Source organism: Schistocerca cancellata, chromosome 6 (genome assembly GCF_023864275.1).
Source record: "Schistocerca cancellata isolate TAMUIC-IGC-003103 chromosome 6, iqSchCanc2.1, whole genome shotgun sequence".
Lineage (NCBI taxonomy): Eukaryota > Metazoa > Arthropoda > Insecta > Orthoptera > Acrididae > Schistocerca > Schistocerca cancellata.
Window position 1 is genome coordinate 485,562,905 of NC_064631.1, and position 21,772 is coordinate 485,584,676.

The 21,772-nt window shown below is 38.3% G+C and overlaps 1 protein-coding gene across 1 annotated transcript in view; it reads right to left on the reverse strand.

Moving 5' to 3' along the window:
• Window positions 1–262: 262 nt before the first annotated feature.
• Window positions 263–21,772, reverse strand: part of LOC126190942 (uncharacterized) — a 150,876-nt gene continuing 129,366 nt past the window's right edge. Inside the window, exons 6-7 of the mRNA XM_049931584.1 lie at window positions 19,678–19,986; window positions 263–4,001 (exon numbers count right to left, since the gene is read on the reverse strand). Coding sequence (XP_049787541.1) covers window positions 3,840–4,001; window positions 19,678–19,986 — 471 coding nt within the window. The 3' untranslated portion in view covers window positions 263–3,839. The remainder of the gene's footprint in view (window positions 4,002–19,677; window positions 19,987–21,772) is intronic.

Here is a 21,772-nt window from a genome sequence, read left to right on the forward strand (position 1 = left end):
ACAATGGCTAAAGTATATAGTCATTGTTTTGGTACGAGGGTTAGCATGTTACATAATTTGCAAAATTAAGCTCTACGAAAATTTGTTGTACAAACTTTAGAAATTAAATACTTTGGGATTAAAGGAGACCACTCACTGAAAAGTGGAAGTGTTGAGTTGTCGATAGCCACAAACAAAGGAAAGATACCTTGCTAGCTTTTAATGTTATCCTTTGAGGGACTAGTGGCTCTATATTCGCTCTCTCTATCTTTCTCTCTGGGTGTGTGTGTCTGTGTGTGTGTGTGTGTGTGTGTGTGTGTGTGTGTGTGTGTCTGTGTGTTTGTGTGTGTGTGTGTGTGTGTGTGTGTGTGTGTGTGTGTGTCTTTTACTTTAGCTTGTCAAAGAACATCAACATCTCCAAAAGCTACCGGAGGTTTCTTTCTTTTGTGTGTGTGTCTATGGAGAACTCAATGCATCTGCTTTTCAATGAGTGGTCTCCTTCAATCCAAAAGTATTTATGTTCTACATTCTACAAGAACTTTCCTACAACATTTAAACTTCATAAATTGTCATGAATGGTCAAAAGTGAATTCTTTTTATATATCAAAAAAGAGACAAATTAGACACAAACATTAAACAAAGCCTTTACAAATACATAATGATATCTACAGTTTATCATACAAAACAGTTCAATGAAATATAGTTCGTATTGTGTAACATGGAAAAATAGTTATTAAAAAAAATTTGGACAAGTGCAGTATAGTCATGGATAGTAACTCTGGGTGATACTATCTCAAAACAGAAAAAATCATGCATGAAAGAACAATACTGTAATTCTTTGGCATGAATATATCAAAAGTTGAGGCAAGATGATGATATGAAGCTGTCAGTATCAGACAACTATAACGACATTACACAATAATTCACATAAAGTAACTGACAGTATATAAATTAGAGTCCTCCATTATAAAGCAAGCAAAGGCACTAGTTTCAAGCAGTGGTTGCAAACATGAATAATCAAAGAGCACCATACAGTAGAAAGACTAAAAGCTATAAACATTTTATTTTAGTTCACAATGAAATATATTTTTAACAAAATACAGGAATGGTCACCACATATTAAAATAATATTACTCATATAAAAAGAACCTCCATATTACTAGATACATTTGGGTACCCTCATCAAAGTAATAGCTAAACCATTTAAAATTCTTCAGCATGATGACTATGGTTAAAATACCATGTCTTGCTAAATTTGAGATAAATGATGTAAAGCACTATAGTTAAAACTGTAATTTTTCAACAGAAAAAATGCTTTTGTTGACAACAACTGGCACCAAATGAAAATGTTTTCATGTTCAGTGACAGAAACTCTTACACATTCAGTTTAGCTCTGTATCCCTACCATTTTACACTGTTAAATGTTAGATAATCCCATGACAAAAACCATAACTTTTTTAAATCAGTAATGTTTATGCCTACAGACTATTACTCCTCCATTCCTCGTCCCTGTGAGGATGAGAAAACCAGCGACTGAAAATAATCTGTTCAGTTTTTATTAAAAACCAGCAGGCAACAACATGAACATTTTGGTATTGGAAAGGAATAGAAGTCATATTTTAACCAAGGATTCATTTGAACAGACTCACATTGCTTCCATGGTTCATCCAGTAAATATATACAAATTTTATTTCTATAATTAACTGTTTTTTCCATGATTACTATAAGATGCAAGGACATATCGTTAAGTGTAAAAGTCTGTTGTAATTTAAAAGCAGTTCTAATTGCACAATCCAATATTGCCATGACCTCTTTCAAGTATTGACTGCTCATAATCAGGTTTCCACAAAATGTTACTTTTAATGAATGTCTGAACAATGTGTGTACTTCTAGAATAGTTATGAAGCATATAACAACATACACATACAACAGGAAATTTTTGTAGAGCAATGTACTGTGTTGTGCTGAAAAGATAGCCACTTTCAAAAATGTTTATTCAGTCAACAAAATCACACAGTTATTCCATTGTATCGAATTCAGTTTTGCACCTGAACATGTAATAACTTGTTAATATACTGACATGCTAGTGATATAATCTGAATATGATTGCTACAACAATCACAGCAGTAATTCAGTGCAGTCCCTGTGTAGTTTTATTAATTGAAAAAACTACATTTCAAAAAATAGGAGGAATTACAGTTTCTTCCGCACATATTGAGTCTGAGGAGCATGGGCTCACAGTGTCTAGTGCAGATTCTGCATTTTCAACTAGTACATCTGTATGCAACTGTGCACTTCAGGAATACTTATTCTAGAGAGACTTCATTCACCACAACTCATTAAAGGTAGGATATTTCACGAAAAGCTGGTGATGACTACTTAGAAATTTGTAAAAAATAGTCTCAGTCACATTTACTTGATGAAGCAGAAGTCTCTGCTCAGCAGTTGAGGGATATGTTTCAGAATTACCTCAATGCCCTAATTACTGCTGCTTCAGATTTGTCTGATGATGGTCTGCTGATTGAACATGCTCACAACAATAAGTGAACATGAGTGAGATTGTTTATACAATCAGTGTACAGCAACTGCTGCAGTTCTGAAGACATTAAGTGTAGAATTATTGACTAAACATTCACTGAAACCAGTCATGGCAAAAAGTCATTATGCTACTGTAACTGTTTAGTCACTATATTTTGTAATTTGATCATTTCCTATTAATCCAGTTTTCTTTTTATAACATTGTGGTTATGTAAGATGATGAAAAAGGGAGCTCTAACTATTAAAAAACAGGATAAATTTAAGTTCTGTTTGTCCTCAATTTGTTTTTATAAAAATCCTCTTTCTTCAAGTCACACCCATCTGTAAGATACAGAATCTAGTATCCAGCAGCATGAACTCTCCTTACAATCTGCAAGATACAGACACTCGTGTTATTACTAGACTGCTAACAAAGAATAGCAAATCTAAGTTTTCTAGAGAGTAACCATGACCATGAAGCCAGATTTAACAGTCAATAAATTCTTTTGTGCTGTTTCAGTCTTATGAAAACACACAGTACAATTTTAATCTGCAGCAAAGAACACATCTTTATATTACCTGACTGATATCCAGTACCCCAGTGGACGTAACAACGAGCATTAAAAATGCTCCATTTACTTTCTTATACAGTCAGGCTCCCAACAGGTAATCCAGTTGATCTTGCTCACATGAGAGGTTTCAAAAGTAAAGAAAAGATATCTATAGGCAGCTAATGAGTAATAGGAATATCCTAACTTGAACTAAATTAAAATGGCTCATACACAAGCAAAATGATCACACATATTTTTATGATGATCTCAACATTAAAATTCCTTAAGCTTACATACTATTTTCTTTAAAACCATCAATTTTTATTCTGCATAAATTCTCTCTAATAGTTAATCTCATGGAACAGTATAAACTCAGTATGCTTGCAATGACAGTGGCTATTTTGGAATGAAGTAAAGCTCTGTCTATCCAAATCTGCAATTGTTTACTCTTGACAACATTTCTAATATCATCACAAAACTTGTCTCCCACATTACAGCTTTAAACATTGGAAGGCAACACCTAGAGTAAAAATTATGAGTATATTATTCACACTTCAATCACTTTGAGGCAAAAATCTATTCCCTTGCTTTATGAAATAAGTACAGAAAAATCCTCTGCCAAAATCTCTCTAGTCTTGCTGTTGCAGGTGCCTCCCACAGTTCACAATAAGTTAAATTAATCCATGAAATTATTCATCTTCTGTTGTAATAATACTCCAAGGACTGATGGGAACAGTAATATTTACATGTAATTTCAAATCACATGTTATGGAGGTGTGATGTTCCTTCTTTCTAGTCACTGTCCGGTGGCTGTCCACCTCCACTAGTGGTTGCCTTGAGCATGCGACGTGCGTATTCACTCACGTGCAACACACCCCACACAGAACTTGCGATATGGAGATTTCTAGCGCAGACTCTGTCACTGTTGATACTTGCCGTATGAAGCTCAGTGATCTGAAAATTATAATTACAGTTGTTAAATGTATTTCCTCTCTGTTTGGCAATGATTTCATTTTATACAATTCCATGCATTTATCATATTAAAAATACAGGGTGTCCACATGAAACCTTCTTCATTTCCTAATGCGATTTTAAAAACTTGTGATACAGGTAATAGGGTTTGTAGCATCATGTAAAGCAAATCAGAAAGTCTGAGCAGATTTATTCCAATGATTCTTTTCATTTTGTTTCAAGTGCTAAATAATTACTAGAAATGGCTACAGATCAAAGGTAGCCCATTGCATGTTGTGATATGTGGAAATGAAATCACCCATTGCTGTCCAAAGAAATTTCCGATGTGAATTTCAAAGACAGTTGCCAGATGTTAAGATGATTAAGGCTTGGTATGACAAGTTTCTAGCTGCTGGGAGTGTAAACAGACAGTCATGTTGTTGTAGAAAATCCACATTTGATGAACTGCTAGAGGACATCAGAGAGACCTACCAAAGAAGCCCATCAAAGTCAATTTACCAAGCATCATGTGAGCTGAGCAGCCCTCACTGAACAGTTCACAAGGTAGTGCATTAATGACTTTGCTGGTACACTTACCAAGCTCAAATTGTGCAAGTATTAAATTGAAACAACTTGCAGCTTCACTCAAATATGCTACTGAAATGTTGCATCTGATTGAGCAAAACACCGACTATCTAGGAACCATTGTCTTTTGTAACAAAGCAGCCTTCCACACATGTGGGATTGTTTATCAACACAAAATTCACATCTAAGATCAGAAAATGTCTACAGTTTACTGGAAAGTCAGAGACAGCAAAAATGTGAATGTTTGGTGATGCCGATGAAAGACGGCATTGTTCGACAATTTTTCTTCATCAAAAAACATTAATATGAAATATTTATCTGGACATGCTTGAGCAAATTGCTATCACTCAGCTGTGCTTCTTTGTCTTAGCCAAATGTGATCTTCCAGCTTGAAAGTGCACCACCAAACTGGAGTTTACATATTTGGACTTCCTGGTCCAAACATTTCCACCGTGATTGATAGGGCGATAGTCCGACCAAGCAGGCACTGCAATCTCCAGACATATCCCTGTGAATTCAATAATATTTTGAAGAATCAGCCTCAGTTGCGCAAATTTTCTGGTCTTTACCAGGTTTCAGCTGAAACCTGGTAAAAACCAGAAAATTTTGGCTAACTGAGGCTGATTTTTCAAACTTTTAGTCTATCACAGTTGCTGATGGGGCTGCAATATGCTAAAAACCCTTTAGATTTCTTCCTGCAGTGTTGTTTGAAAGGCTGTGAGTACACCTCATCTTTACATGACCTCAGTGATCTCTCCAGAGGAATTGCAAATGGCATAGCCTCCATGGCAGACATGCTTGTGGAAATATGGGATGAGATAGAGTATTGTCTACATGTTTGAAGCATTATGAAATGAACCCCTGCAGAAGTGTATTAATTGCTTGTACTAAACTTGTAAACTAGAAGTATTTGTGTCTCATAGTTTTTTTAACTGCACTTGGGAATCAGGAGGCATTCACAATGACACTCTGCATTACCAGTGATACTAGAAATAATTATAAACATACAAAAATGCTGTTTGTGAGAAAAAAATGTTGTTATTTACTGGAATTTTGCCCTTGGATTTAATAAAATGGAAACTGCAAGTTCATAACAATGGTATTCACACTGAACAAGTTTTAACTTTTGCAATATTTGTACAGCTGATAGCTTTCTCTGCAACTATTGAAACTTTGTGAATGCTTACTATGAGGTAGCAGGTGAGCAGTGTAAGAGGAAGAGAAATGTCTTTTTCTTCTTTAAAAGTAGGTACCTTTCTCCTAATATGTATAAAATCCTCACTTATAATATATTAAAAAGCAGTAAATTACAAATAATTCATGTTTGTTAATTTGTAGCACCTATAATTGATTATTTGTACATGTTACAGACATAATCTAGTGTGTCTGCTTTTGTCTGTGAATTTATAAATTAATTTATTCCACATCCCTGAAGGCTCCTCTTCATTGTGTGATATACAAAACAAAATGCATGAATAAATGGGTTAATTAATGAACTTGATCATTCATGTTGAGTTTGACTGCAATTTTGCCCGAGGCAACAAGGACTCAGGAGACCAGTTGAGTGGATGGTTGGCTGATTTATGGGGGTTGAAGGGACCAGACTACAAAGGCCATCGGTCCCTAAGTTGAGGGCAATAAATAATATCTTGAAAAGTGGTTATCTATTTATATTTGATTTCCAATTATCCTATTATGCATGTGAGATGCTATGATACAGAATTAGTCAAACAATATATAAACATAAATTATATAGAACATATAACAAGGGAAGTACAATACATTTACAAAAACACTTGCAGGGAAAATAAAACATAAAACTAAAACAAAATAAAAGCAATGTGAAAAGAGAAGACATCATACAAGGATGAACGGCACTACATAATAAACAGAAAATAAAAATATTATGAACACAAAGACTCTACTTCTCTGTTAAAAAAATCATATAATGACTAAAAAGTTTCATCAAGTAAGACTTTATTTTATTTTTAGTTAATCTACTCTTAGACCTAGAATGTTATTTGGCAGTGTATTAAATATTTCGGGCCAACGGCCTTGCCACAGTGGTAACACAAGTTCCTGTCAGATCACCAAAGTTGAGTGCTGTTGGGCTTGGCTAGCACTTGGGTGGGTCACCGTCCAGTCTGCCGAGCGCTGTCAGGAAGTGGGGTGCCCCAAGCCCTTGCAAGACTAATTGAGGAGCTACTTGACTGAGAGGTAGTGGTTCCAGTCATGAAAACTGACTATGGCTGGGAGAGTGGTGTGCTGACCACATGCCTCTCCATATCCACATCCAATAATGCCAATAGATTAAGGATGACACATTTGGTCAATACCACTGGGCCTTCTGAGGCCTGTTTGGATGGAGTTTACTTTATTAAATATTTTAATACACCTTTCTCTACTTGAGGTAAGATTTTTGTAATCACAGTGGAGAGTAGCGTTTCTTCTTGTATTCTGATCAAGGTACATTTCATTGCTTTCAAGGTACATGGGACCATCAAGCTAATAATGTAATAAATGTATTGGGAAGTTGTAGCATGCATCCCAAGTTTCCTAAAAAGATTATGACAGGAGACTTTCGGAGGAAAATTTGCGCATAATTCAGACAACCTTTCTCTGCAGAAAGAAAGTTTCCTTTAATGGAGATGAATTGATCCAGAAGATAATTCTACAGCACATAACAGAGGGAAAGTACTGAAAGTAAGTAATTTGGCACATTGTACCCTTCATATTTCTCCTTTCAGTTTTTGTGACTGGAGGCACCATGTTTATACTAATTAGTTTTGTTCACGTTTACTGGCAGTGAGTTTACTTTAAATCAGGTTAGGATTTCTGAAAGTAATTTGTTAGAATCAGCCCCTAGATTATTGCACTGCTTTTTGTTGCAGTGCTATTATTGCCAGCAAACATAGTGAACTTGCATGTTTGGTATGGCAAAGGTAAATCATTTATATATATGAGAAACTGCAGCAAACAAAGGACCCTGGGGGACTCCACAGAGTACATTGCCTTAGTCAGACTTTACCCTGTCATTCACTTTGCTGCTGTCATCCAAAGCTACCTTACACTTCCAATCTTGGAGTCAGATTCTCACTGTCCCTCTGGTACCATAGTGCCACCCTATGTAGAGAAGTATTTTGTGATCCTCACAGTTGAAGGCCTTAGAAATATCACAAAATATCCCAACTGTGAAAGAAAATACAGCTTCAATTGTAGACATACCTTTTTGGAAACAAAATTATCTTTCACTGATGACGACAAAGTTTTTGAGATTCCTCAGAGTTCTGGAATACAGTATTTTCTCAAGAATTTTCATGAAGCTGCTCAAGAGAGATTGGGATGATAGCTTGTAACTGGAATAGAGTCTCCTGTTTTGTGTAGAGGATTCACTATAGCAAATTTCATTCTATCTGGGAAGGCATCCTGAGTCAAAGATGTATTAAATAAGTAGGCCAAAACTTTAAATAATTGATCTGAGCAGGCCTTTAGAAGTTTATTGGAAATATTATTTATATCTGTTGATAGCCTCTGACAGTCAAACATGGAAAGGTTTTTTAGAGAAAAATTTCCACCATCCAGCTCAGAAGGAAAGGAGAAGTCTACATTGGATTCGGTGGTAGCCAACTATCAGACTCAAATGAATCTGAGCTTTGAAATCACTCAATCCTCATCAAGTTCATAAGGCCAAAATAAAACATAAAAACATTAACCACATTGCAACACATAACGTAAACTCTTTACTGAAAACTGGCAAGCTCAAAAATGAATTGGACAGACAAAACATAAATGAGAAATACAACAGAAGATCCATTTGAATCTCAAGGTTATAGAATTTACACTGAAAAACCAGGACAAAGAGTTATGAAACAGTGCTCACAATTTGAAACATGATTTATAGTACATTTAAAATTATAGATTCAATATCTGATTTTAAAACTATTTCTTCACAAATCACAACTTTAACTCTGAAAACCACAAACAAGATCTATACTAACATAAACATCCATACCCCAACCAATGAGAAAAATTTTCTAACAAGAACTATGGTAGAAGTAGAAAAATCCTGGGATCTTTTGGATCAGACAATAAAAACAATGTAAAAACCATAACTGGGGAAAGGAAAAAAAGCACAGAGACATAATTGGAAAGTAGGGCTCCATATAATCAAACTGATAGAAATGGACAAAGACCCATTGAAATTTGCAGAACACGTGGGCTCATCTCTAAATCTACATATTTTAAAGGAAAACCAAGCAAATGTATGACATGGAAACATCCCCTTGTCTGGATGGATAAATTCTTTAATAAAATGTTAAAGTACTGAGAGGAACAGACACAGATTCAGATCATTATTTGGTCAAAATCAAGATCAAATTCACCCCATTAAGGGGAAAAAAGACAGAGAGCAATTGTAGATAAAAGAAAGTATGACCCACATAAATTAATCAAAAATGACAAATACCAGAAAAGCACACAAAATACAGAAGCAATAGACAATCCTGAGGAACAAATACTAATTCTAAAACAACATGCTGAAGAATTGGCCCCAGTAAATCAACGTAAAAAAAATAATGCATGGTGGACTATGGAATGTGATGAAATTAATGATAAAAGACATCAAGCTTGGACAAAATTTCAAACTCATAAAACAGAAGAAAATACACAGAATCTCAAAAACACCATAAAAAAATTCTCTGAAATTATCGGAAAAACAAAGTGGCAATATCAAAAGGATCTACTGAGTTCCTTTGAAGGAAACTACTACAAAATCAATTCCAGGGAGCATTTCAAAGCCTTTGGTAAACAATTACATAATAACAACCCTCCCACACTATTGCTGAGAAATAATTTTATTTATTATTTTTTTGCATGGAGACACCAACTGGTGTCTTTTGCAAACGTCATAGCATTTTTTTACAAGTTTAGTACAGTGATTACATATACATGATACAAATGTACCATTGTACCTAATAAGGCACAATATTGGGTGTTACATTGTACCTATTACAAATATTCAGATTTTATACAAACATACGCACAAAATTCAAGCTTTCGCAACCAACGGTTGCTTCATCAGGAAAGAGGGAAGGAGAGGGAAAGATGAAAGGATGTGGGTTTTAAGGGAGAGGGTAAGGAGTCATTCCAATCCTGGGAGCGGAAAGGCTTACCTTAGGGGGAAAAAAGGACAGATATACACTCGCGCACACACACACATATCCATCTGCACATATACAGACACAAGCAGTGTTATGCGTCTCGTGGAACAACAAAAGTGTCGTTTACTACGAATTACTTCCCTGAGGTTTAATCATCGCTGCTGACATTTATTGTCAACAACTGAGATGTATTGCACACGCAATCTAAGAATAACGACCAGATAGACTGTGTGAAGTGATGACTGACAAAAACACTAAACAGGAGTTGTGTTGGGAAGCCATTCCATACCCACCTTATTCACCTGATTTTGTGCCCTACTATTTTCACCTTTTCCATTCTCTTCTAGGAATTTCCTTTCTCGATAAAAATGTATCTGAACATGGCTTGATGAGTTCTTCACCTTAAAACCAAGTGGTTTCTACAGTTGCGAGATCAAAAAGTTACTTGAACATTGGCAGACTGTTGTAAATAGTGAAGGAGACTACATTAATGATGACTAAGTATGTGTATCTGTTGTATTTATTAAACTTATGGAAAAATGTGCACCACAATTGACAAGCTGCACTCAAAACACTTGTAGTGCAGTAGTTGTATGGGTTGGCAGTACAAACTATACTGAGGTCCACCAGGGACCATAGCAGCCAACCCATGGGCATCACATGTGTGGATAGCAATTGACTGATGCCTCATTAAATACCAGAGTAATGAGCAAAGGCAGACAGTTCTCTTCAGTGCACCAAGTCATTTACAGTCTCCAGTACTGCTGAGTCTACAATCGGCAGTGTTCGCTCATTGTCTCTGAGACTTAAGTTCCATAGGCTTTGTAGGCCAGCTCTGGACTCTATGTAGGCATTACTCAGAGGCATTGTGACAGGACTTTAATATTTTAGGCTGCACAAGCTACATTAGCCGCACAATCATGACAACTGATTGAACGACCAGCCCAGCAAGTGCTGCTGACCAGCATCCCAACATTTTGGCAATTTAACAACACAGAACAGGAATGGCCTGAATACCTGACACAGTTCCAAGCACATTGTCAAATTCACTGTGTACAAGGTATGTAAAACTACAATACCGTCTTTCAGATGAGGTGTACCCAGTGTTCAGATTAATACAAAAATTATTCCCAACTGCATCTCCTGATGAACTTGGCGATGAGGAAGTAATTGCTGCATTAACCAAGTACTATGACCAGCAAATCCAAGTAGCTGCAAGCAGATATCAGTTTTTTTGCTTGCAGAAAAAGTCAAAACAGACATGCCATAGGTGGTATACAAAACTAACGGGTATGACTACGAAGCGCAAATTTAAGTGTAGTTGTGCCAACTTTTAGAGTGACTTAATGATTACGGATGTAATAACATTCAACGTCCCAGATAGTAGAACACGGAAACAGATCCTAAAGTACTCTGATCCATCACTTCCTCAAGTGTTGTAAATATTAGAGCAATGATTTGGGTGCCATATCAGCCAATAAGATTGACCAGCCCTGATTTGGTCGATTCAAGTCCCCCTTTGCTTGCAATTACCCCAAGCAGCCACAACGAGTGCTTACACAGCCACGTAGACAGCTACACAGACAGGTAAACAGACCTGTGAACTTAGTGAAGTCTTGCCCTAGATGTTTTGCTCACCATAAAAGATAGGATTGCTCATCATGTAACACAACATGTTACACGTGTGGAACAAAAGGCCATGTCCAAGCAGTTTGTCTGCAACAGCACAAAAACATAAATTTTGCCCACTCCCAGAAAAAACAGGCTCATGCACATGCAGTGAACGTTGTGTTTTCTAAACCTACAACAGGTTCTGACTAATGTAAGAGTAAGGTTGTGCCTCATTCTGGCCCTAGTGCTGTGCAGCGATGTTCAAACAAACTATTTGTCTCATTACGAATTGACGGCCATCGAGTGAACTTTCAGTTAGACACATGTGCATCAATAACTTTGTTTAATCATGAGACAGTTAGTCTCACCAAGCCTTTCTAAACCTAGGAAGCACCTCACTGCTTACAATGGACAGGAAATTCCGATGCTTCGACAGTGTCGTTTGCCTGCCACTTACAAATCTCACACTAGCACAGTTAATTTTACTGTGCTGAAATCAAGCGACAGTGAGAACATATTTGGTTTAGATGCATTTAATTTTTTGGCCTTAGCATCCACGACAACTTACTTTCCATATCAGCTTGTGATCCAAAAGACAATGTAGCTAGCTTGCTTAAGGAATTTCCTGAACTATTTGCAGAAGACATGGGAAAAGCTAATAACGTGGTAGCATATGTTACTTTGAAAGACAATGTACAGCTTAAGTTTTTTTGGGCCTGCCCTGTTCCGATTGCTTTAAGAGACAAAGTTGTCAGTGAATTGAAAGACTTGCAAGATAATGGTGTAATTGCTCCCATTCAAGCTAATCAATGGGCAAATCCTCTTGTTTTGTTGCCTAAGCCTTCTGGTCACATTCACTTTTGCATTGACTTCAAATCTACAGTCAACCCACAGGCAGTATCCATTACCTCCCCCTGAGGAACTCATGGACAGGCTTGGTGCAGGATGTTACTTTTCTGAGATAGATTTGCATGGTGCTTGCTTGCAGATTCCATTGGATGCAAAATCACAGAAAGAGTTTGTTGTAAATACATACTTAGGACTGTTCAAGTATTTGTGTGTGCCTTTTGGTAGTGCTTCCACACCTGCTACTTTTCAACATTACTTGAAACAGCTGACTGAAAAAGTGCCATTTTGTTCAAACTACCTTGATGGCGTTGTTGTCTCAGGTCGTACACTAGAGGAACACATTGGCAGTTTGCATACTATTTTTTTGTTGTTGTTGTCAGAAGAGGACTCAAGTGTGACTTTTTTCAAACTACAGTACTTATGTCATGAGATAAACAGTCATGGTGCACACCCCCTCCAATGTCATTTGCTTGCAATCCATGACCTGCCTGTTCCTCGCAATGTGTCTGAACTGCAGTCAGTACTAGCCAAGATGACGTACTACACTCTGTTCATACCAAATGCCACTCAGGTCGTGGCTCCATTGCATTGTTTGCATCGCAAAAATGTACTTTTTGTGTGGACTAAAGATTGTCAAGATGCATTTCAGAAACTCAAAAATGCCTTGTTCAGTGACAGATGTTTAGCACATTTTGATCCTGCCAAGCCAGTAGTTTGCAAGTCAACACTTTTTCCTACGGAATTGGCCCTGTTCTTTTGCACAGAATTGGTGCACAAGACAAACATATTGCTTTTGCCTCAAAGATGTTAAATCAAACTCAGTACAATTACTCTCAAACTGAAAATGAAGATCTTGCTATTGCATATGGTGTGACAAAATTCCATCACTATTTGTATGACTGAAAGTTCTATTTAGTGGCAGATCACAAGCCTCTGCAGTCCTTGTTTCATCCATCAAAGCCGGTTCCTACACACACTGTTCAAAAATTACAATGATGGGCTTTGTTGCTTTCACAGTATGAAATTGTGTACAGACCTACGTCCCATCTTGCCTTCCTATTGGCCCAAACGCTGATTTTGATGCATCTGCCGCATCTTGTTGCCAAACTGATGTGCAGGACTCTGAATTGCTTGGAATCTTTTCCCTTGCACTACAGAAAAATTGCACAGGCCATTGAAGCAGACCCAGATCTGAAGATTTTGATGCATTATATTCACATGTCTTGCCCTTGTTCATTGAACAGTACAGCAGTTGTGTGCTGATATTTTGCATGTTGTTTCAGTTCAACAGGATATGATTCCAGTTCAGAATGACAATGGAAATCCCATTTGCTTATTCCCAAAGTGTTGCAAAGGGATGTATTGTGGTTGCTCCACCACGGACATTGGGGAACTGTTTGCACTAAACTGTTAGCAGGCCGGCACTGTACTTGGCAGGCATATTGAGCAGATGACGTCACAGTGTTGCCCATAGACAGAGAACCAATCTGCTCCACCGCAGACATTCTCAGTTTGGCTTAAGACACAATTGCCATGGCAACGAGTGCACATAGGCTTTGCAGGACCATTTTGGAACACTTGTTGGCTCATAGTGGTAGGAACTTTTAGTGAGTTCGCATTTGTGGTGCCTACAGCTTCTACTACATCATGTAGTACCATTAAAACATTGTCCTTAATATTTTGCATCAATGGTTTTCCAGAAGTACTTGTTTTGGACAATAGACAATAGTTCAGTTCAAGTGATTTTGAACAGCGAATGCAATGGCATTCCTCATCTAACAAGTGCTCCATTTCTCCTGCAGTCCAATGATGAAGCAGAATGCTTTGTACATACTTTCAAGCAACAGATGGCCAAGGTTCACACTACCCACACACTGGAGCAGGCACTGCAACTCTCTCTTGCCTCTTATCACTTCCACCCACGAGATGGACCATCACCGGCGGAACTTATGCATAGTCACTGCCACCGGATGCTGCTACACTTGCTACGCCAGCAACAGCATCCAGTGCCACCAACAGTCTGCAAGGATCGCTTTGCGCAGCCCGATCATGTTCTTTTCATGGTTTATGGCAACTGTGGGTGCTGGGGAAGAGGCATGATCCAGGAACGCATTGGCTCTTATATGTAATTAATTGCAGGTCCCGATGGTTTACAGTGCTGTCACCAGAGCCAAATTCATGCTTGTCATTCTGCCTGTGATTCTGCTGCTTTTCTTCCTCCAGATTCACAACCTTGTGAAACTGCATGGCTTTCGCAGCCACCCGCTGGTGCCACCAGGGGACCCCAGGAGGCGCAGATGGATGATGCGCCCTCACCCCTGCTGTGCTCACTCGCCGATCCCATGGATTTCAACCTGCCATTGCCCTCGCCATTCTTGCCCCAAGATATGCCCTCAGGCCTGGATGTGTGCCCTGCCAGCAGTTTTCAGGAGGCTGTTTCTGTTGGCTTGCAAGCCAGATGGAAGGGTATGGTTGGGAGTACGCCGTCCTCCACAGCTACAGCTCCCGGCTCATCTCTAAGTCCAGTGTCTTGCCTCCCCCCCTATTGTCATTTGCAGCCTCACTACACAACAGTGGTGCAATATTTCAAGGGGGGAGGTATGTGCTGGTGTGAGCTGTTGCCAGCACACTATGGAGCAAAGGGGTTGTGAGAAAATCGATAGAGGCCAAAGTCAGACTCGCAAGAAATGCGCCATCAATGCCCTCTTGGCCTCCAGTATTGACATTGCCGCTGCAGACCCATAGGGCCTAGTGAGTTCCAGTTAGTAACCAAATGAGTCAACTAGTCTAGACATCAGTCACAGCCCAGAGGGAGTTGCAATAGGCGTTAGCTTTGCCTATAGCTCAGAGATAGGCAGCACGTAGTGACCAGAATAGTGTACATAGCAGACTTGTACTTCACCAGTTGTGAGGCTAACATGGTCTATTATGGAGAGCTTGTACCACAACACCTGGACTGTTTTAAGTATTTTTCTATTCTTATGAATAAAGAACCCAATTAATATATGTGTGCAGTTGGTGTTATAGAAAGAGGATACCGGCCACCAACCAACATCCTCTCCTTGCTTCCCATGTTACAAGCCTACAGAAACAATGAGATGACACAAAAAAGGGAAGTGTGGGGGAGTAACAACTGTAGAGGGAGAACAAGGGCTGAATAAAGTATGCAGGTTCAAATGGTTGTAGGTTTCAGTAGTTGTACAGAAATGAAAAGAGTTGCAGATGATTGACTAGCATAGAGAGCTGCCCCAAAGCAGTCTTTGGACTGAATAGCACAACAACAATACATAATCAATGATATCAGAGAGTGTAAACAAAGTGGTTGCTCTTTAGGCAGTAAGTGATAATGGATGTTTTCTGTTCTTTGTGTATCCTATACTATACGTGCATTGGCTGTACAAAATGCAGCCCTACAGGATCAAATAAAATTTAATTCAATTCAGTACCTCTGGCAATAGCAATAAATACAGAAGATAACATTATTAAAGTTTCTCACTTCCCGAGCACGGGGTCCCGGGTTCGATTCCCGGCGGGGTCAGGGATTTTCACCTGCCTCGAGATGACTGGGTGTTTGTGTTGTCCTCATCATTTCATCATCATCCATGAAAGTGGCGAAATTGGACTGAGCAAAGGTTGGCAAATTGTACGGGCGCTGATAACCACGCAGATGAGCGCCCCACAAACTAAACATCATCATCATCATCATCATTATTAAAGTGCTACAAATTGACACTGCTATACTGATACATGAACTATCATTACTGAAGGACGAAAATCTTGAGCTGAAGAGTAGTAAAATATGTAATTGTGTGAATTTTCTAGTGGTAAAGTCAAGCCTCAAGAGCATGCACAGTGAAACAAGAAAATATAACCACAAAATCCTGCAAAGTGATGAATCCCAGGTATCAGCAAACACATCCATAGCAGTTACTAAAGAAGAACTAGCTGAAAATTCTAAACCAGTAAGTAAATATCAGTTGACATGGGTAACATACAACAAAAGCAAAAATTAGTCACAAAATAGTGAAAGGATAAAGAGAAAAAGGAATTTCTCATAATAGGCAACTCTATGTACCTGATGCAAAAATTACTTCCATCCTGCACTCAAGTTCCATCAATTGAAAAACATCTGACCTGAAATGACAGATCTCTTGATGAAACCCTCAGGAACTACGCACATCAAAAAAAGTTGTGAACTCCTGAATATAGACATTGACTATGGATATTGTATCACAGACACAGTCCCTTTGACTGTTGAGAGATGTCACTAAACTCACCCAAAGATGTAAACAACCATGATTGAGCAGTGCTTAATAGACGGAGGGGGCCTAACAGCCAATCAGTTTCAATCATTCCACCAAGAAGGAAGTGCGTGGCTAGTGTTGTCATAGTTAAACCATGCCTAGATGGCCAATACCTTAGTTTAATCATGTCCACATTGTTACTTTGTGCCAGGAAGGGCTCTCAACAATGGAAGTGTCCAGGCATCTCGGACTGAACCAAAGTGATGTTGTTTGGACATGGAGGAGATACAGAGAGACAGGAACTGTCAATGACATGTCTCGCTCAGGCCACCCAAGGGCTACTACTGCAGTGGATGATCACTAACTACAGATTATGGCTCGGAGGGACCCTAACAGCAATGCCACCATGTTGAATAATGTTTTTCTTGCAGCCAGGGGATGTCGTGTTACAACTCAAACTGCGCAATAGGCTGCATGATGTGCAGCTTCACTCCTGACGTCCATGGTAAGGTCCATCTTTGCAACCACAACACCATGCAGCACGGTACAGATGGGCCCAACAATATGCCAAATGGACTGCTTAGGATTGGCATTGCGTCCTCTTCACCGATGAGTGTCGCATGTGCCTTCCACCAGACAATCATCGGAGACGTGTTTGGAGGCAATGCAGCCAGGCTGAAGGCCTTAGACACACTGTCCAGCAAGTGCAGCAAGGTGGAGGTTCCCTGCCATTTTGGGGTGGCATTATGTGGGGCCGACATACGCTGCTCGTGGTCATAGAAGGCGCCGTAACGGCTGTACGATATGTGAATGCCATCCTCCAACCGATAGTGCAACCATGTTGGCAGCATACTGGTGTGGCATTCGTTTTCATGGATGACAGTTCATGCCCCCATCATGCACATCTTGTGAATGACTTCCTTCAGGATAACATTGCTCGACTAGAGTGGCCAGCATGTTCTCCTGACATGAACCCTATTGAACATGCCTGGGATAGATTGAAAAGGGCTGTTTATGGATGACATGAACCACCAACCAGTCTGAGGGATCTACGCCGAATCGCCATTGAGGAGTGGGACAATTTGGATCAACAGTACCTTGATGAACTTGTGGATAGTATGCCATAACAAATACAGGCATGCATCAATGCAAGAAGATGTGCTACTGGGTATTAGAGGTACTGGTGTGTACAGCAATCTGGAGCACCACCTCTGAAGTTCTCGCTGCATGATGGTACAACATGCAATGTGTGGTTTTCATGAGCAATAAATAGGAAAAAAATTATGTTTATGTTGATCTCTATTCCAATTTTCTGTACAAGTTCTGGAACTCTCGGAACTGAGGTGATGCAAAACTTTTTTGGATGTTTGTATATAGGGTGTGTTTATACATGTTGGGACAAATTCACTCCATAGTAATGGCGAGGAACAATGTGTCAGTGAAACTACAAATATTATTCAAACTGCCAGGAATTAATACAGGGCTTGTAGGGTTGTAATTTGTAGCATAATATACATGTCAGTAACTGGTAAGTATGTAGATGTGTTAAATTCTAATATTAGAGAGCACTGTAATAAATTAGTAGCAACATTCATAGCCATAATAAGTTTTTAAGTAACCTATGTCTAGGGGAAAATGGTTTGCACTGTAATAGGCTAAGCACAAGATGTTTCGCAAAATGTTAACTGATGCTTGCCAGATCCTAAAAAGTAGAGGAAATTAATAACCAGTTATGGGGATGTGAAATTATGCTAGGCACAAAAAGGCCAGGGCCAAAAGACTTTATAAACAAAATTGTGCTGAAAACTATTCATACAGTTCCAACTACATATTTCATGTATTATGTGGTACAATGTAAATGGTCTACATGTTGACTACTGAAATAATAGAAATTATAAAATGACAAAATGCAATTTAGTCTGTCTGGATGAAGGAATGTTACAGTTGTTTGTCTGAATGAACATTGGTTGACAGGAGATACGTTAAACACTGTAAATGAAGTTGAAAAGTGAGGGCAGCTACGGTTTCAGAAAAAAGTAAAATGCATAGAAACTTTTATGTACTTGTTAATTTTAATAAAAATTATACAGAAAGAAATGATTTAGACTATTTAATTGAAAAATATAATTTTGAAGGTTGCATGAAGAGCTAGGTTACTGTAATTTCCAGTTATAGAATCCAAGGAAAAGTGACATCCGAACTTTTCCTGTATGCATTTCATAGTTTTCTCAAATATGCAAGTCAAGAAAAAAAAAGTAATGGCAACTGACCTCAACATCAATGTTGTAAGCGGAAGCTGAAGACATAAAAATACATTAATTTAATCAAATAACACAGCTTCAAATCAAATTTCTCACAGTCTATGAGAGAAAATGCTCAATCGGCAACCTGTGTAGATAATATTTGTGAGGGTTCAGAATTCCAATGAATTAAATTCGAAATTTTATCACAAGTATTAAAGTTGGGAAATTTTCTGTACCTTCATAGACTACATATGTGCAAGCATCCATACAATTACTTTTGTTACAGCTCTAATATGAATTTAATGGGTCAAAAGATGTGATTTGTATTAATATTATATCTTAAATATGTGCAAATATTTGTTTTGTATTTTATTATTTGTTTGAGGCTCTCCTTGAACAGTGAGGGGTGGGTACGTTTGATAGCAGACATTCCTACACCACAGCAGGTGTTGCGTGGAGCTACTAACACCATACAGAGTACCACTGAGGGTCTCAGACTGCCACATTCCATGGATATGGAGTCAACAGTTTAAACAAATTAAATACATGTCGATATAAATTTTTCATGTGTGGAGTGTGAGCCTAGTCACTGCTCTGACCAGATAATTGTACTTGTATGGAATATTGGCGTGCTTTCTGGTGTGGAAAAAAAAAAAAGGCTGGATAGTGAAGCTGTACTGATGAGAAACAAGATATATTTTTAAAATAAAAAATACACATAATTTTGATTTTGGCTTAACAATATGTCAGAATTGGAATTGCTTTCAACGTCCAGAATATGCACCTTTTCGCATTTCTTTTCATTCATTATTCTAAATGTTTCATTTTTGGTATTACTGTACAAGTTCAATTTTTTATAAACAAGTGGTCTCATAACACAGTACAACTGACATCAAATTTAAATGCAGAAATGAAAATTATTGGTCATGTACAGAGCAAACTTATGCAAATCTCCTACCATGTTGTAGTATGACACATAAACACATACCTGGCTGCAGCAGGCAGCTGCTGGGTCACCAGAAGACGTCAAGCTGCCACACCAAAATTCATTCCCTGGCAGCGCATTGCCATCCCATGCATATGAAACTACAAGCAGCTGCTCAGGATTGTCTACCAGCCGCGACTGCGGCTCAGCTTGTGAAAATCGCACTCTTACATGACCCACGCGGCCACCATCTCCAACACCACGCAGTGTTGCACCCTCCGAAAACCAGGCAAACCGCACCTCAGAAATATGTGAAAGTGATGGTAGCAGGCGCTGAATGCAACTAGCAAATGCGTCAAGGAAATGGCGTTCCTGTGAAACAATATTAGGGTAACAGATTAGAAAACAGTTCTTTCTTACCTGTAAGCATAACCAATTGAACTTTCTGCCTTGGTTCAACACATACTCTCTCTCTCTCTCTCTCTCTCTCTCTCTCTCTCTCTCTCACACACACACACACACACACACACACACACACACACACACACACACACACAGCTGAACAAGAAAGAAAGTACCACTAGATATATAATAAATGATGTATTACACACAGTGACTTACTTTAACTTTTGCAATAACACATTTCATCCAGTTTTGTACTGTCAACAGTAGAACTGTTTGATTAATTATTTATAAAAAGAAAATGTATTAGAAACAAAATGTTATCATATGGCAGTGTGGTTTCAATTGCCTGAGACTGCAGTCATGTGTGTGAGTTGTGCTTGCGTGAATATGTCTGTGTGTGACTGTCGTCTGTTTTTGATTAAGGTCTTACTGGCTGAAAGCTTTATTTGTGACAGTCTGTTTGTTGTGCCTATCTGCGGCTCAGTATCTCCGCTATATTGTGAGTAGCAACTTTCGCCAGCCGGGGTGGCCGAGCTGTTCTAGGCGCTACAGTCTAGAACCGCGCGACCGCTGTGGTCGCAGGTTCGAATCCTGCCTCGGGCATGGATGTGTGTGATGTCCTTAGGTTAGTTAGGTTTAAGTAGTTTTAAGTTCCAGGGGACTGTTGACCTCAGAAATTAAGTCCCATAGTGCTCAGAGCCATTTGAACCAAGTAGCAACTTCCCTTTTCATAATATTGTCTGATGTATACATTGATGAAAAAATTAAGTAGAAAACCCATACAGTAGAAATTCTGAGACATTTAATTTCAGCTAATCAACATCATGAAAATGTATGTTAACTTTAGCAATATAACTAGAATGTGCTATGGAATGTTGGTTAAGCACTCAGTTATGTAAAAGGTATTCATTTTTCCATAACAGAATTTTATGTGATCAATTTAAATTTGTAAGTGATACAGATATTCACAAATACAATACTAAATATAAAAATGGTCTACTCTTTAGTGAGTCTAATTTTTGCATGAATAAGGGAGAACTACACCATTTCAGAATTCTCTGACAAGTTATGAATTGAATTAACCTGTTAGACAAATAGGAGCCACAACCACAACAGCTTTTGTGACACACTTGAAATAGGCCTTTTGGAGAGAATATTAAATATAAATAGGAGACGTGTTTTAAAATGTAGATTAAAGTTGTTTGTCCTTGAGAGTTTCTTGCATACTGGTACCATAGAGGAATTCTTGAGTAGGTACAAAGAGGTAGTCAGTTACAAAGGTGTAAATGGTGAGGATAAAATGTTTTTAATAATGATGTTCAGTTTTTGTTAAAATCATACTGCACTATACATTCCAGATAATAAAGTTTATTATAAATATGATCCATGAAATATGGAACTAACTAATTAAATGTTTCTCCTACACCACAATGGATTGATTTAGTTACGAGGGACAAATCCACCACTGTCACCACAGCCAACCAGTTTCATACGGCTGAGAACAACAACTTGCCTCTTAAGAATCTGAAGCATATTGCTTTGTTAGCTCAGAATTTTTATTTAGCAACGGCCTTCTGTAAAAGTCTAGCATATTATTACAGAACAATTTTATTTATATCAGGAAGATGAATGGAATACAACCTAACACAGCACTCATCTGTGGAACTTTACTTTCGTTTTGATATTAAAAGCAGTGACACAATAAAATCAATCTCATAATGAAAATTATATTTAACCCTACGCCTCAGTGTCT